At 43.2% G+C, this 14804-nt stretch overlaps 1 protein-coding gene and 1 non-coding gene across 3 annotated transcripts; one reads left to right on the top strand and one right to left on the bottom strand.

The window, feature by feature from the left end:
* Positions 1–6536: 6536 nt before the first annotated feature.
* On the top strand, positions 6537–13474 carry nol11 (nucleolar protein 11). Of its 2 annotated transcripts, none has more exons than XM_027019535.2 (18): positions 6537–6721; positions 7079–7192; positions 7283–7339; positions 7516–7664; positions 7969–8026; positions 8300–8441; positions 8922–9128; positions 9770–9846; positions 10115–10238; positions 10342–10433; positions 10656–10712; positions 10871–11052; positions 11147–11272; positions 11498–11776; positions 12275–12353; positions 12754–12846; positions 12973–13080; positions 13304–13474. In XM_027019535.2, the coding sequence occupies exons 1-18, from the start codon at positions 6575–6577 to the stop codon at positions 13415–13417; spliced, it is 2205 nt and encodes a 734-aa protein (XP_026875336.2). In that variant the 5' UTR covers positions 6537–6574; the 3' UTR covers positions 13418–13474. The 2 variants fall into 2 exon arrangements, with proteins under 2 accessions (XP_026875336.2, XP_026875335.2); XM_027019534.2 differs by having other exon boundaries at positions 10868–11052.
* An 875-nt stretch (positions 13475–14349) lies between these two features.
* On the bottom strand, positions 14350–14431 carry trnas-aga. The gene has a single exon. It is a non-coding gene; the product is annotated as a tRNA-Ser (tRNA).
* Positions 14432–14804: the final 373 nt, after the last annotated feature.

The following is a 14804-nucleotide window of genomic DNA, read 5'->3' as shown; positions in this document are numbered from 1 at the left end:
CCAGCCTGAGCAAAGCTTACAGCAACTGATTCTTTGGGACTTTAAGTTTTTAAAACGTTTACCTGTTCACATACGATTGAATCCAATGGTCTTGTACACAAATACAGAAAAATCCAGCCGCTTGTGCATTGAAGTCCGGCATGAGCATACATGCATGTAATCTACAATCCCAGGCACTGTACATGGATCTCATCACCATGGTAACAGTGTCACATTTCCTGCAAGCACCACTGGCATGCTTCTGTGCTTCTGTCTGAGTAACGCTTTTTAAATACCTGCAGGGCTTTGCCTTTTTTAGTTGTTGTTTTTTTTCTTGTACAGTTAGTGTTTTAGGATTTTTTTTTTTAGCTTCGCCACATGGGTTTTTAAGTCTAATTGTTTGGAGTAGAGCTCCTGTGAAGAGTTGTGAAAATGTATATGATTTTTGTCTAATGAATTGCAAGTGCTGTTATGCATTCATGCACACAAAGCTTGATGAAAATGAGCGCAGACTTTTTTCCTTTTTTCCGTTTGTGTTTTCTGTTTCTATAAAGGGAAGCCTTAAACAGAGATGAGACTCGCTTCTGTGTCGTAATGCAGTGATGCAGGTTTTGTGTTTGTAATTGGTACTGCTTGAAGTTGTTGGGTTTAAGCTGCTTTATTGACTTTGTACTTCCATACTTCCCTCTGTGGCCTGTTCTATATCGGTAACATTGGGATGATTCAGTTTCACTTCTGCAGGACCTCAAAGTCCAGTGCTACAGCATCAGTAATCAAATTTAGCTCTGCTATAGATGTGAAATTCAAAGGCTTCAGCACCATTGAAGGTTTTTTTTGGAAACAGTAAGCGACTGGAGCAATTCAAGTACCTTAAGCAGAGTCTGATGACACTAAATTCTCTCTACTGTATCTGACACAGCACAGTTCTCGTTTGCCAAAATATCAAGTTGTGTTTTCACTTGCTATATGCAACAATGTTGCATGCTGTTTTGTATTTGTCCCGTTATCTCCACAACCACACAGTGGCCTCGTTTGGGGAGCTTCACGTGCTATGGTAGGTACTAATAAAGAGCGTGCGATTTTAAGCCATGTTTGTAGTATGGAGAAGTGAAAACCAGACAGTTTCAAACCAGTACAAACAACACAGAAAAACTAACCTTTCTAGTCAGAATCTCATAAACCTGGCACATCTGAGCTTACAGCCATAAGAACAGAAGCCCAATGAAGTGCATTTCCGTGCCTACCACACCAGAATTGGAGTTCAATCATTCTTAGGCAGTTCAACTTAGTCAGTTGGAATGCTGTTAGTTCCATTTCTCTGGACATTCATGGAAAACATCAAAGCTCTGCAGTAACGGTCTTCGATTTGCAAGCTGAGTTTGAGAGAAATTTCTTCAGTTATCTTCTACAGCTAAGCCCTGAGTAACAGGGCCAAACGTTCTGTGTCACTTCAGCCATGGCTGGTGATGTCATCCTGATATAGTGTCCTTGGCCAGTACAAAGTGCCATAAATTCTTTGTTTTGGTTTTTTCTTGTTTGGTTTTTGTTTGTTTTGACTGACGAACGACCTCTCTGGGTTCCTGTACTCTGCATTTTACTGCCCTTGGATATATTTTATTCATATTTGTTGGGATTATTGTTTTACTCTTTTCTTAAATCTCGTAGCAAATAAAACGTACTTGCTTACTAACACATCTTGCATTACCTATGTCATTTTGGGGTGGGAGCAGGAGTGACTGTGATTTACATAAGTTTGTCTTACAAACCAAGGATAAACTTGTCACTGATTCTTGAGACATAGGTCAAAACCTGTCCAGCAATTGCAACTGCTATCAAGTTTAATCATTAGCACATTTTTAATTGTAAATGTTATGAAGGATAAATAATAGAATGCTTTTAACACAATTGTCCTCCTTTATTGAACTTAGCCATAGTTAAATCAAATTTGTGACACCTTATGACTTATCGCTACTAAAATTGTGTCCACAGAGAAGGGTTGAACAGGCATAAGTAATTTGTGTTTTAAAATGATTTTAAATTAGACTTTTTCATAAAAAGCAACAAATCATAATGTCTCATATAAGCGAGCTTGCTTTCCAGTGACATGTTTTTATAAGGTTTTAGAGTTGTGTCCCCACATTTTGTCAACACCATCAGATATTCATTAAGATGTAGTACAATTACACTTATAATATCCAGAGCAGCCGTAAGTCTGAAGGATCGCCACATTTCACCTCTGCAGAACATACCTCTGTCACACAGACTCTACTATGTTATATAGTTTTGGAATATTTTAAATCTAAATGTTAATATTGTGGTTGTGACACAGGAGATATGTCAATGCTGTCTTTGGATTTCTGAGGAAACTATTTGACATTTTTATATAACTATTCTTATGAAATAGGTTCTGTTAGCAGCTAGCATCAATACAAAATGGCAACTACATAAACTCCATTTGATTTGGGAAAATAATGCCAAATTTATCAAAACCCTTAGATGTCAGCTCTGTCAGATTTTCTGTCTGATGGTGTTGACAGTTATGTGACAGAATTAACAGGCAATGTGGTTTGTTTAATTATAATATAGTAATAAAGGTTCACTATTTCTAATAATGTATACATAGTAAATGCAGCATGACGGCATATGTTGCCTTTGTAGGTAGCTAGTTATTAACTCCAGCACGGTTAGGGGAAGGTTTAGGTTGGAGTAAGGGTTTGGGATTATGGGTGTGGTTAGCCTTGAGGGTACATAGACGTGAAGGCTGAAGCAACACAGACTATCTGCCCTCTAGAGTAGTATAGGCTATAATAATAAAAGATACTCAATCCTAAACACATCTAGACTGAGCTCTGTTCTTCTCCATTTTTGTTGCATCGTGCACATTTGTAAGATGGACTACAGCGCTTGTGTGTTTCAGTGCAGCGTGGGCAAAGCCTGTCACTGTCGGAGCACAGGCAGAGACGTGGAGAGTGCCAGTGGAAACATAGAGGGAGAACCAGCGCAAAACAGACTTAAAAGAGGCATTTCTAACACAGGACAACGCTGAGAATAGAGACAGACCGAAAAGAGTTGCAGAAGGAAAAATGAATGATTGAGTGAAAGGGGATAGAGAAAAACGAGAAGAATAAATAGAATCAAGAGAGCCAAGGAACAAACAACAAACTAGTAGAAAAAGTCCAAGACTGTCTATCTAATGACTTTAATGAGACACCACATAGTCAATTACTCACAGACAACGGGCTCATCAGACTAATAGCCATGAACCACAACTACCCCACAGTTAGGTCACAACCAAAAAACCCATGAACAGCCAAGTGACCTTCAATGACATCTACCCCTATCAGGCAAATAACCCTTAAAGACAACAACCCCACAGTCAAATACCCCTCAACCAAAACTATCTCCATCAGCCCAATACCCTTCAACAACAACTACCCCACCAACCTAACAGCCTTCATAATAATAGACTGTCACTAAGGAAGGTTAAATGGGTGCTATACCTGGGAGATGGCTCTTGGACCAGGGGTCAGAGCTCATGTTTACTTCCTGTCATTCCTGGGTAGGGTGGCTGCCTTCAGCCTTTGTTACAACAAACCATACATTATACAATATATGCAAATTGATATTTAATACTTATATCTGTTGGAGCTTGGAACAATTATAGTCCAAAGGACTTCTTTTTGAAAAAAAAAATGACTTCACCCTACATCTGCAAGGTAGAGTTGTTTTTTCTGTACCATCCTGCACCTGGTGGAGAGAGGATGTGCTTACACAGGTCTGCAGAATCCTTTGCAGAAGCGTGCAGAGGCCTCTACTCTGTGCACAAATCATTTTATAAGGGTACAAAATGTCTATGATCCTTTATGTTTTATGTTATTAACATTTCTAATTTAATGTTTAAAACACTCTTTATTACCTCAAACCCTTTAGATAAAAGTCCATATCTTGCCTCTGGGCTATCATCTGTCTAACAGGCTATGAAATCCTCTATTTTTTAGATGTCTTGTACATTGCAGAAAGTGAGCCAGTACTTTGACATTCATAAAGGGACTCAGGCTGGACCCTTTATGAATGTAGCTCCTGGTTTTTATCTTTATCTTCAATCCATTAGCTCTTAGCCATGTTTCCGAGGGTGGGCGTAGTATGGCTCAGCGCGAGGGCGTACTTGGTTATATCGCGTGTGACGAAAACGATTTCCTGCTTCAGACAGAAGTGCCTGAACCGAGAACATGGAGCTTGCCCTTGCCAAAGTTAAAGGTGAGAATCTGTGCAAAAAGTTCAAAGGTGGGACCGGGAATCACCTTAGGAATCTTAGCCATCCGAACCAAAAAGTAGCCGACGGAGCGAAATTCTGCAGGACGCTTTGGACAAGAAACTGTACGGCACGCCTGTCGATTACTTGAGGTCGTGCAACGTTGATCCGGATCCTTACAAGTACAGCTCGATGCTCACGCAGGAACTCCTGGAAAACATGATCGAGAAAATGAAGAAAGTTACGTTTTTAGAGGACACGAATCCTGAACATAGCAACGTTTTTGCCTATGTTTACCAACATGACCAGAGCTGCAAGGTGTACTTGTGCCACTATTTCTGGGGTGCGGGTGATCACCTTTCTAAGGACTCCAAGCCTGGTACCCTCATACACGAAGTCTCGCACTTCCTCGGCACGGAAGACCTTCACTACGACTTTGTGTGGATAGAACTCCACGAGAAAATGGGGAAACTTTTCGGAAGACCCTTTGTATGCGAAGATGGAGTCAAGAAACCGGCGGGATGGGACATGAGCGACAGTCAGTCAAACGCAAACTGCATCGAGTACGAGTTTGAAATGATCCTTAACCATAAAGAGGCTTATTCTGTACAAGACAAAAAATACCCGTGCTGTGACGAAACTAAGATCAATTCTGTGTGTGTAGCCGCAGATATAGGGCATTACATCAACTGTCAATTATATAAAGCAGCAGAGAATACGGGTGCTAAGGGAAGTGTTTAAACGGAGCCGAAAGGCTAGTCAAACTAAGTTTACAGTTTAGATTTAAAAGCATGTAGTCTAATTCTGTACAGAAATACCCGTGCTGTGGCGAAAATAAGATTAATTCTGTGTGTGTAAGCAGAGATATTGGGCATTACGTAAATAAGACTTCTTTTTTTTTTTAGTAAAATGCACATTAGCCTCCAAACCTAGTGTGATCTTCGTCAGACTTAAACATAGTTACTCTATATGGATGCGTGACAAACTGCTAAGATGTAAACTTCTGCATAATGTACGAATGCATACGTCTACTATAATAAAAATGATTCTTAGCCTATGTGTAACTGTGTCAGTGTTTTGTGAACACTTGTCAGACAAATTCGGTGCAAACTTTGCAAGCTGAGTTTCCTGAACGTCTCATTTCCGTTCAACTCGTCAGTTACATAATTAAATGTAAAAAAAATACAATTCAAACTCGGAAGTAAAGTGATGAAATACATGCGATTTATTCAGCAGTAAGATAAATGATCAGATATTTTTATACATCCTGTCGTTATCGCTATAAAAAAAACAAACCTCCAACGTGTTGAATGTGTTTAAATATTGTTTAAATGACAGTAGAAAACAGGAAGAACACAAGCACTTTAACAGTAAGACCGGGTGTATAGCGCATTTCATACATATATATATATATATATATATATATATATATATATATATATATATATATATATATATATATATATATATATATATATATATATATATATATATCCTGCCATATCTAAGATTTGCTATATAGATTAATAAAATAACTGATCTAAACAGAATACATTTCTGTAACGTGTTGAGATAAAAGACGAACATAAAGATATACTGAATTATGAATTCAAAGAAATAAAAGTATTGTAGCACTGGAAATACAGGAGCTAAGATAACAGAGCTTAAACTGAGCGGAAAGTCTGGTCAAATAAGACCGTTTTAGTGTAGATTTAAAATGATCTGGTGTCGGTAAATCTTCTAATATTCTCCGTCAACTGGAACCCTGACAGACGCTTCTTCTCCAAGTCTGGCCAGTGGACAGTCTGACCAGTTCCTCATCTGAGAGAGGAAAACCGAAATGTACAAGACTGACTACTAAAAAAAAAAGAAAAGGGTACCAGTTCGCAATCTACTCAACGAGCTAGATCCCACAGGCCCCGAGTGAGCGAAGCCTTTTTTTCCGAAAGAAGATAAAGTAATAAATACATTTATGTATATTCTAATCAAATTATTCTTAACCTATATTATTTGCAATTGTGTCATAGTTATTGTTTTGTGAACACTTGACGGATATATATATATATATATATATATATATATATATATATATATATATATATATATATATATATATATATATGTGTGTGTGTGTGTGTGTGTGTGTGTGTGTGTGTGTGTGTGTGTGTGTGTGTGTGTGTTCAACATATACTATATTCAATATAGAACATATTCAATATACTCCAAACCGCAACGGGGCAGTGTTGTGCAGCGCCCATCAAGGGCTCAGAAATGTAGGAACGTATTCGCGGATTGGCTTGTGTAATCTCGCGATATAACCACTTTCTAGTAGTTGGACGAAACATGGCAGCGCTGTACGAGGGATACACGCTGTGCGGTCTCGTACCCACGCAGAACCCACCCGAGTCGGGAATTCAGGGTATTGAACTGGATCGGGACGACGATCGTGTTCTCGTTACTGACTCTACAAGATCCGTCACCGTTTATAAGGTAAAGCGGTTTGAACAAATGTCCCACGGTTGATTAAACCTCCATTTTTACGCACTGGTGGCCAGCTGCTAGGTGCCTTCGCGTGTAAACACAAGCGGGGTATCCCCGCTGGGTGCCTGATGTGTGTGTACCGCCATCTCGCTAACTGTCTCTGGCTGCATTCTGCGAGGATTGTTGCCTAAATGCCACCAGCATAAGCTCAGGCGTTTACCAAATCGCGTTAAACGGCTGTGTTGTTCGCTATTCGTCGTTAGGGGCTGAACTAGCAGCGTTGGGGAAACGCATTTTAACGGCCTCCTGCATTGTCCGGTACGTCGGTACGAATACGTCCTAAGCGTCGCTGATCGTTGGTTGCAGGTTTCCGATCAGAAGCCGCTGGGTAGCTGGACGGTGAAACAAGGCCAGTTCATATCCTGCCCAGCTGTCTACAACTCGCAGACAAAGGAATACGTAGCCGTTACAAATGACAACGTAAGGCGACAATAAGAAGGTTCCTATCCGAATATCGTACGCTAGTGTACAGTTGGCTATGTACGTTTTCATTGCGCACTTCTCGTTCAGGTCATCAGGGTTTGGAAAACTGAAGATGTCAATATTGATCAAGCCTTCAAAGCAACAGTAAGTGCTTGAGAACAGTAAACTCGCTGCTTTGTCATTTTTTTAATGTGACTAGATTCTCAGTTTATTAAAGCCGGGCTTTATACTAAATCTGCTTGGATAGCTGATTGTTCATGTTGTTACAGAAAAAGTTGTTGTGTTAAACCGACGTTGAACCTCTGCCATCTGCACGCTAGGTGTCTGCCGAGATATACAGGGTGCACTCGGTTCCGGACTACGAGCCGGTGGTTCTGTTTCGGCGTGGGGGTGTCAGATACCTTGACTCGCTCCTCACCGCTCCACAGCAACCGATAGAGGAGGTCCTGTTGGAAGACGAGGTGATCAGGTGAGAGATGATGGTGCAGGCTCTGACCCCAGGACAGATTTTTAAAATATCTGGTCTAAAGGTCTAACTGTCTTTGAAACATACACGCTTTATTTACTTTGTTGGTTTCGCTGTGGGCTCTTGCTATAAACGACAGAATCTTTTGAACTGTTGCATAATAAATGTTTTAAGTTGGTGCGCTATCTATAAGTATTCTTATAATGCATTTGGTCAGGTATCATATAAACTGTGAAACCTTTGACACAGCATACTGGAGGGCCCGTAACAAAAGCTGCTGTTTGATTTAACAAAAATCTCTTGCCAGATGGAGCACGATGGTTCGGACGGAGCAACAGCTGCTTGTCCTGTTTAGCTCAGAACAGGTACAGCAGGCAGAGCGCACTACCTTTGCAACACCTGACCAAAAGTCACTCTCACGCGGGTTTTCCCAGGTGTAGACAATAGTCACGCCTACCTGCTCCATTTCAAAGGACGAGTTTGGCTGTAACGCTAATTTGGATAACAGTGACTTATGGCTGGCCGAGTCACTTAAGCCAGAATGAAGGAATTAACAGCTCGTTAAAAGTCTTTATGGTTCGTGCTTCCTTTAATGGATAATTCTAGGATTAGCGTGGCGTGTTTTCCCTGTGTTTCAGAGAGGCAAGCACTTCCTGTATGTACAGAGGTTCAGTCCCAACACGCTAGTGAAGCACCAGCTGGAGGCGGGGCCCCATCTCTCAGCACCACTCAGCTACGCTGCCACCTTCAGAGAAGAACATATCCACCTGCTCTACTGGTGTAAGCAACTGTTCATCTGTCTAAACATGCAGCTAGGCATCCATCCATCCATCCATCTGTCGCTTAATTTCTACCACACTGTCCGTCCGTTAAGGATGTGACCGTTATTCTTCGCTCAGTCCTGTTAGTTATTTTCGTTCCGGGGGTGGTGCTGATTACGAAGCATCCCCATATAAACTACGCATCCTGTTGTGGTGAACATTAACGCCCTTTTTTTAGAAGACAGAATGCCTTTATTTGTCATATACACACGTGGAGTGCAGTGAAATGCTTCGTTCCACAAGCCGGACTCAGAGTCCGGGTTCAGCCATCGCATGTCGCCCCTGGAGCTGTGAGGGTTAAGGGCCTTGCTCAAAGGCCTTGGCCAGGGGGTCGAACCCACAACCTTCCGGCTGATAGCTGGACGCCCTACCTAAGCTAAGCTGAGTACTAAAAACGATTGTCTGATCACTTCTGATTTTTTGTCTTTCCCCCCCCCAGTCCCTAACGGCAGCGTGTACGAGAGCGTTCTCCCAGCCCGGCACCCTGCTCCCGCGGCAGCCGAGGAGGTGCAGGCCCTGCCGCGCTCCCTGCTCCTGCAGCTTCCCATCGGTGAGGGAGAGCTGCGCTCGGCTTCCGCCCTGCCCTTGGATGAGGCCCACGTGGCCGTGGTGGGGGTCTCGCACCCCTCGGCTGGAACCGGCAAAGGTACTGCCCCTCCATCTGCCTTTCATCTCCCGGTCCGCTGCCGTCTGCAGAGCGGAGGAAAATTCCGCACCCACCTCGGAGCATTGCAGAATCGCTCTGTTTTATCCCACTGTGGCTCATACAGGACGGGGCACCAGTGTACAGAGAACGGTTATGTTTGAAACATGGTCATTCGCGGTAGTGAGATTCTCGCCACACATGTTTACTCGTTAGGAATTTTAATTAGATAGCTGGAGAGTGTACCTGGAGAACTCCGGCTTGTGAAACATACGGTGTGGTTTCGTCCCGGTACTGGAGCGAGAAAAAACGCCAATACCCCAACCTTCTCCTCTCTCCGCGTAGCTCATGTCTCCAGACGTGTCGGACTGTCTCCAGATGCATGTGGTGTGTCCGAGTCAACGGCAGGAGGACGTGCAAATGAATGTTTCTCTTGCAGGGCTCTTTGGGAGGTTTATTCCAATTTGCACTTCACTGAAAAGATGATGAGGGGCAAAAAAACAAAGCTGTGTTTGTCTAGAAATCAGAAACACACTGTGACGTGTGTATGGTGACCTCGCGCCCTGTGTGTGTGTGTTCTGTAAAGGACACGCGGGAGAGGTTCAGTGCTTGTGTGTGACTGTGTGGTTTCCCGTTTCTTGTAGATTACCTGTGTCTGTGGAACACTCATTTCCAGACCTTGCAGGCAAGCAGAGAGCTAGCTGGCAAGATATACGGCCAGGTCAGATACGCCATGTACTGTGTATACACACACTCACACACTCACCTTTTTGACATCACCTCACCTCTACTGTCAGAATACTGTTTTATGAGTGGATTATAGGTTAATCCAACATCCTGAGGGTCTTGAATCTCAATCTCTGTTTCATTTGGCCAGTTTCCTATGCCAAAAAAAGGTGAAAAATGTTGTGAAAATATCGCATATAAGACCAGTCATGGTAAAGATGAACGTTTCCCCCTGACTGTGTGGCCCCTCCCTGACTGTGCAGGTGTGGTGCTACTACGGGAAACTCTTCGTGACTCACGGGAAAACGCTGTCCGTGATCCCCTTTGAGTGTCAGAAGTCGTCTCTGGCCGCAGCCCTGGGGAAGCTGAAGCAGACGCGCACCAACGGTAACTGCCGTTCCTGTGGTGATTTTCCCCCCGCGTGCCCCCACCTGTCATGCTCCTCCGTGTAAGGCTGGAAGGTGTTGATGAGGCTGTTGTTTGAATGCAGAAAGCAAAGGTCCAGCTCTGGTGCCATCGTGGAACACCCTTCCCCACGGAGACAAGCCAGGGAAGAGCCGCGGCGTGACCACACGGAGAACTGTACGGCGAGCGCACACGCTACGCACTAACATGCGAGACGCAATATGCACACACAGCGTGCTGCACAAATGCACGACATGCTCTGCACATAAGTGCTACACATGTACACACTGAGCGAACACACACACACACACACACACACACACACACACACACACACACCAACCATACTTGCGTCTCCAGTGCTGGGTGTTTGACTTTGGTTGTTTGCTTTCTCTTCAGAAGCTGAGTTCAAAGCACCAGATCACCACGATAGAACAGCTGACCTGCACCATCCAAGTAAGCAACCATGTCCCGTTTCCTGTAGTCCAGGTCTAGCTATGCACTCATTTTCCTCCGCTGGGTTTCTCCGACCGGTCTATCTGCTGGCTGTGTGTCTTCTAGCCCGTGTGTGTGTTCAGCCACCGGTGTGCTAACATGCTCCCATCCTGTAGCAGGGCCCCGTGGAGGAGGTGGAGCAGAAAGTGGAGATGTTCCTGATTGGGGCGGAGCAGGCAGAGCAGCAGCTGGCAGTGGGCAGACTGGTGTGTGAACTGGTAGCGCGGTGCCGGGCCGAGCCCAGCTTCTACCCACGTGTGAGCCTGCTCCAGCTGGCCGACACACGCTACCTGTGCCACAGGTGAGGGAGAGGGAGGGAGGGAGAACCAGATGCTTGTACTGCTTCTAGCCCTTCCTGTCTGTCTGTCTGCGCTAATCTGTGCGGTGGTGTGCAGTGTGTGTCCTGGGCTGCTGACTCTGGCCTTGGAGAAGAAGGACTTCCGCCTCTGTCAGGTCTGCCTGCAGCTCTTTCCCGATATCCCAGAAGCCATCACCTGCGCATGTCTCAAAGTCATCCTTGGGTGAGTCTGACTAAGGTCTTCCTCTGCTCTGGTCGGAAGATCCCCATTCCCAGTCACGTAGCCCCGGGCCAGCTGGGGGCAGAGATTGGGAACGTTAGTGGGAATTTCACAGATTCCTGCACCTACACCCTCCAGAACTGGAAGGAAGAAAAATTTTCTCTCCTCCAGGAGAACATGGTCAGTTACTCCTTCCTGAATGTATGCATTTTCTGACCCGTTCCACAGCATTCCCGATGCCGAGCTCGAATGTGTGGCTCTAGAACCGGACAGCCTGCACTTGATGAAGGCCCTCACCCAGGGCCCGGTGCCCTCGAATGACGATGGCGGTGAGCACAATGGCTTCTGCCCTGCTCCTCTGGAGGAGGACGGAGGAGGTTCCACCGCTCCGGACGCAAAGGTCACTCCGGCGCCTCTGGACACGTCGGACCGTGGCACCAAGCCCTGCAAGGACCTGCCGGCCATATATATGGACTGCCCTGTAGGACTCCACAAAGGAGCGCTACTGTATCCTTACTGTTGTGTAACTAACTCATTTTCATTCTGCTTTTTGGGTCTAAAGAATTTGAGGGTTTATTTGTTTGTTTGTTTGTTTGTTTGTTTGTTTGTTTCCTCCCTCACTCATTCACTTATTTACATTTTTAACATTTGTTTAAATTCCCTTACACTCCAAGAACCCATTGCGCCCTCAGACCCTCTCAGTCCTCGGTCTTATTACTACATATTTCCTATTAATTTCATTGTCATTACTAAGTAATTAAAATAAATATCCATAAAATTCCAGTTAACTAAAAGAACAGACAGGACATCTAAAGAGGTTAAAAAAATTAAAATTGAAGGCAAAATGTGGTTGGTTGAGACTTAAAATTGTCCAGTAACCGGCAAAATCACCAAGTTTGCACGCACTAGCATTGGAAAAATGGAATCTCTGCTGAAGAAAGTTTTGGATAAACGGCAGTGTTCGGAATGCTTCAGGGTCTTTCCTTGACTGCCGTTTTTTTCTAGGAATGAGGTTCTGCAGACAGCTTACAGTGACAGCCTCCTCCTACCCTACCTGAAGGATCTCACTGTCACCCAGGTTATAGTAAGTAACTCATAACTGCATTTCTATGCACAACCCACTTTACATATTCCCAGTACTGTGTACTGGTCAAAATAAATGCACTGTCAAATGCACTGTCTGTTCATTGTGTATTGGTCCTGTCCTGTATTTATTTATTGTATGACATTTTGCACTGTATTGTTTGACATCTTGCAGTGTCGTGTGTTGTCTGTTGCACTTGTTTTGTGTTGTGTTGCACCGTGGTCCTGGAGGAACATTGTTTCGTTTTTGCTGTGTACTTGTATATAGCTGAAATGACAGTAAAGCCTTTTGAACCTTTGAACCTAGTGAGAAACGCAGTGCAGAATTGTCCATGCTGATCCTCGACACCAGAAGAACTAGCTTGTCACACGGTGTGTTTATTTCCCCTCTGTGTCTTCAGCTCTTCCTACAGTATCTGCAGTTCCTGTACTTGAAGTATTCCCAAGATGTCCTCCCTCAAATCCAAGCTCTCCGAATGCCAGCTGTGACTCAGGTTTGGTGGCCTTTGGCCTCAAGACATACTTACATTCTTAAAATGGCAGTCGTGTGTACATATGTGCACATATACAAGAGAGAGAAAGGATGACTGAACAGATCCCATTCTCCTCTTCTGGTGTAGATTATGGAGTGGGTTTGCTTGTTGCTGGATGCTCACTTCACAGTCCTGGTTTTGGCTCCTGAGGCGAAACATTTGCTGTCTGGCCTTCACAAGTTTGTGAAGTCACAGGTAGGTCGCTTATTTCCATAAAAATGCAGGGATGATATAGAATATTGGTAGTGTGTTCCAACAGTCACCTGGCTTGTGATCCATCTTCAAGGAAACTGAAGGACTTGCCTTGTCCAGTACGCAACTTTTCTTTTGAATCTGACAGCAAAATGTTTATTAACACCTGCAGAAAATCTTTAATATTTTAATCACTTTAACAACTTGCCTTGAATTCCGCCTATAGGTGAAGTTGTTCTCCGAACTGGGAAAGATTGAAGGGAGTCTACAAGTGCTTAAAAACTCCAAGCAGTCCCACCAGACTGGCCAGTACTCCATAGAGGTTGTGGAGCTGTTTTAGAGGACTTGTACAAATGCTTTTAAATAAAACTCTTCTGATTAACAACAGACTGTAAAACGCTGTTCTTGTCTTGAGTTGACCCTGGAATGGAAGCATGAAACTGAATGGTTGGCTCCTGAATTATGTCTAATTGCTGAAATTTGAATAAAAAATGTATCAAAGGGATTGACAAAGGTACATCTTATGTTGTAGATTTATAACATTGTAGATTTAAAACAACAGTTCACAGATGTGCTGTACATAAATTACAATGAAATGTCAGAACACAGGGCAATAACAATAACTATAAAAAATAAATAATTGATCAAAGGCAATGAAAGTAATTTATTTAAATAAGAGAACAGTAAGAACACTTCAAAATGCTAGTCTAAATGTTTTATGGATTGGTTTAAACTTGGTAACAACTGAGGCATTCCTGGTGTATTCCTGAGAGCACCCTGACCAAATCGATGTGATTTAGATAAATGATTAATCACAGCATTCGTAACAAACAGCAAAAAAATAAATAAATAAACCAATAATTTAGGTCAAAGTAATGTAGTGCGGTCATTAACCATAGTGATGTAAGTTACAGGCATATTCGGAGCTGGCATCACTCTGGGTTGGATTTGAACGCCCGTTCAGAATTTCCGTTGGTGGAATGCAGATAAGTTGTTCTGAAGGACAGGATAAAGAACCTCTACCTAAAAGCCAAACCTGAGCTCTAAAGCTCCTGCTCAGGTAGCCTCTTTTGTGTATGAACACTAAGCTATTTTATACACATGCTTGCACTTTCAACTTTATAGCAAAATGGCTAGTGATGGATACTAGCGAATGGATTTTACTGATGGTATGAATGAGTTCACGGGGAAGAAAAACAATATCATGAGATTTCTTGGTCATATGGAAACAGAGGAATTCAAAACAAATACAAAAGCAAAAAAACTTTGACACGTTGTCGGCAGGATTCGAACCTGCGCGGGGAGACCCCAATGGATTTCTAGTCCATCGCCTTAACCACTCGGCCACGACAACGTACGTATTCTTTCTATATTTAACTGATCTGTTATTTAATTAACGTTAATTAATTGAATATTGGCCTATCGAACCTATCGAAATTTTGTGGATTATAGGCCGTGTCACGCATAGCTAGCTAGCATTTATCTCAGGAATAATTTTGAAATGTAGTGGACACTTTGTGGAAAATTCCTTAGAGGTCGTGCGAAAAACTATATCCATAACACTTTTTTTGTTTGCTTATGTTCCCAAAGTAAAGCACATCTGAAATTATGTTTAATTTGAACCCACTAACTGAAGTACATCCATTGTTCAAAGATATATTAGCTACATGCACTTTACGTGCTGAAGGCGTCGCTGTGGTCACATCAGTGTAATTACAATCAATCGA

This window comes from Electrophorus electricus, chromosome 1 (assembly GCF_013358815.1).
Source record: "Electrophorus electricus isolate fEleEle1 chromosome 1, fEleEle1.pri, whole genome shotgun sequence".
NCBI lineage: Eukaryota > Metazoa > Chordata > Actinopteri > Gymnotiformes > Gymnotidae > Electrophorus > Electrophorus electricus.
The sequence above is the reverse complement of the archived record's forward strand: the minus strand, read 5'-3'. Positions and strand labels throughout refer to the sequence as shown.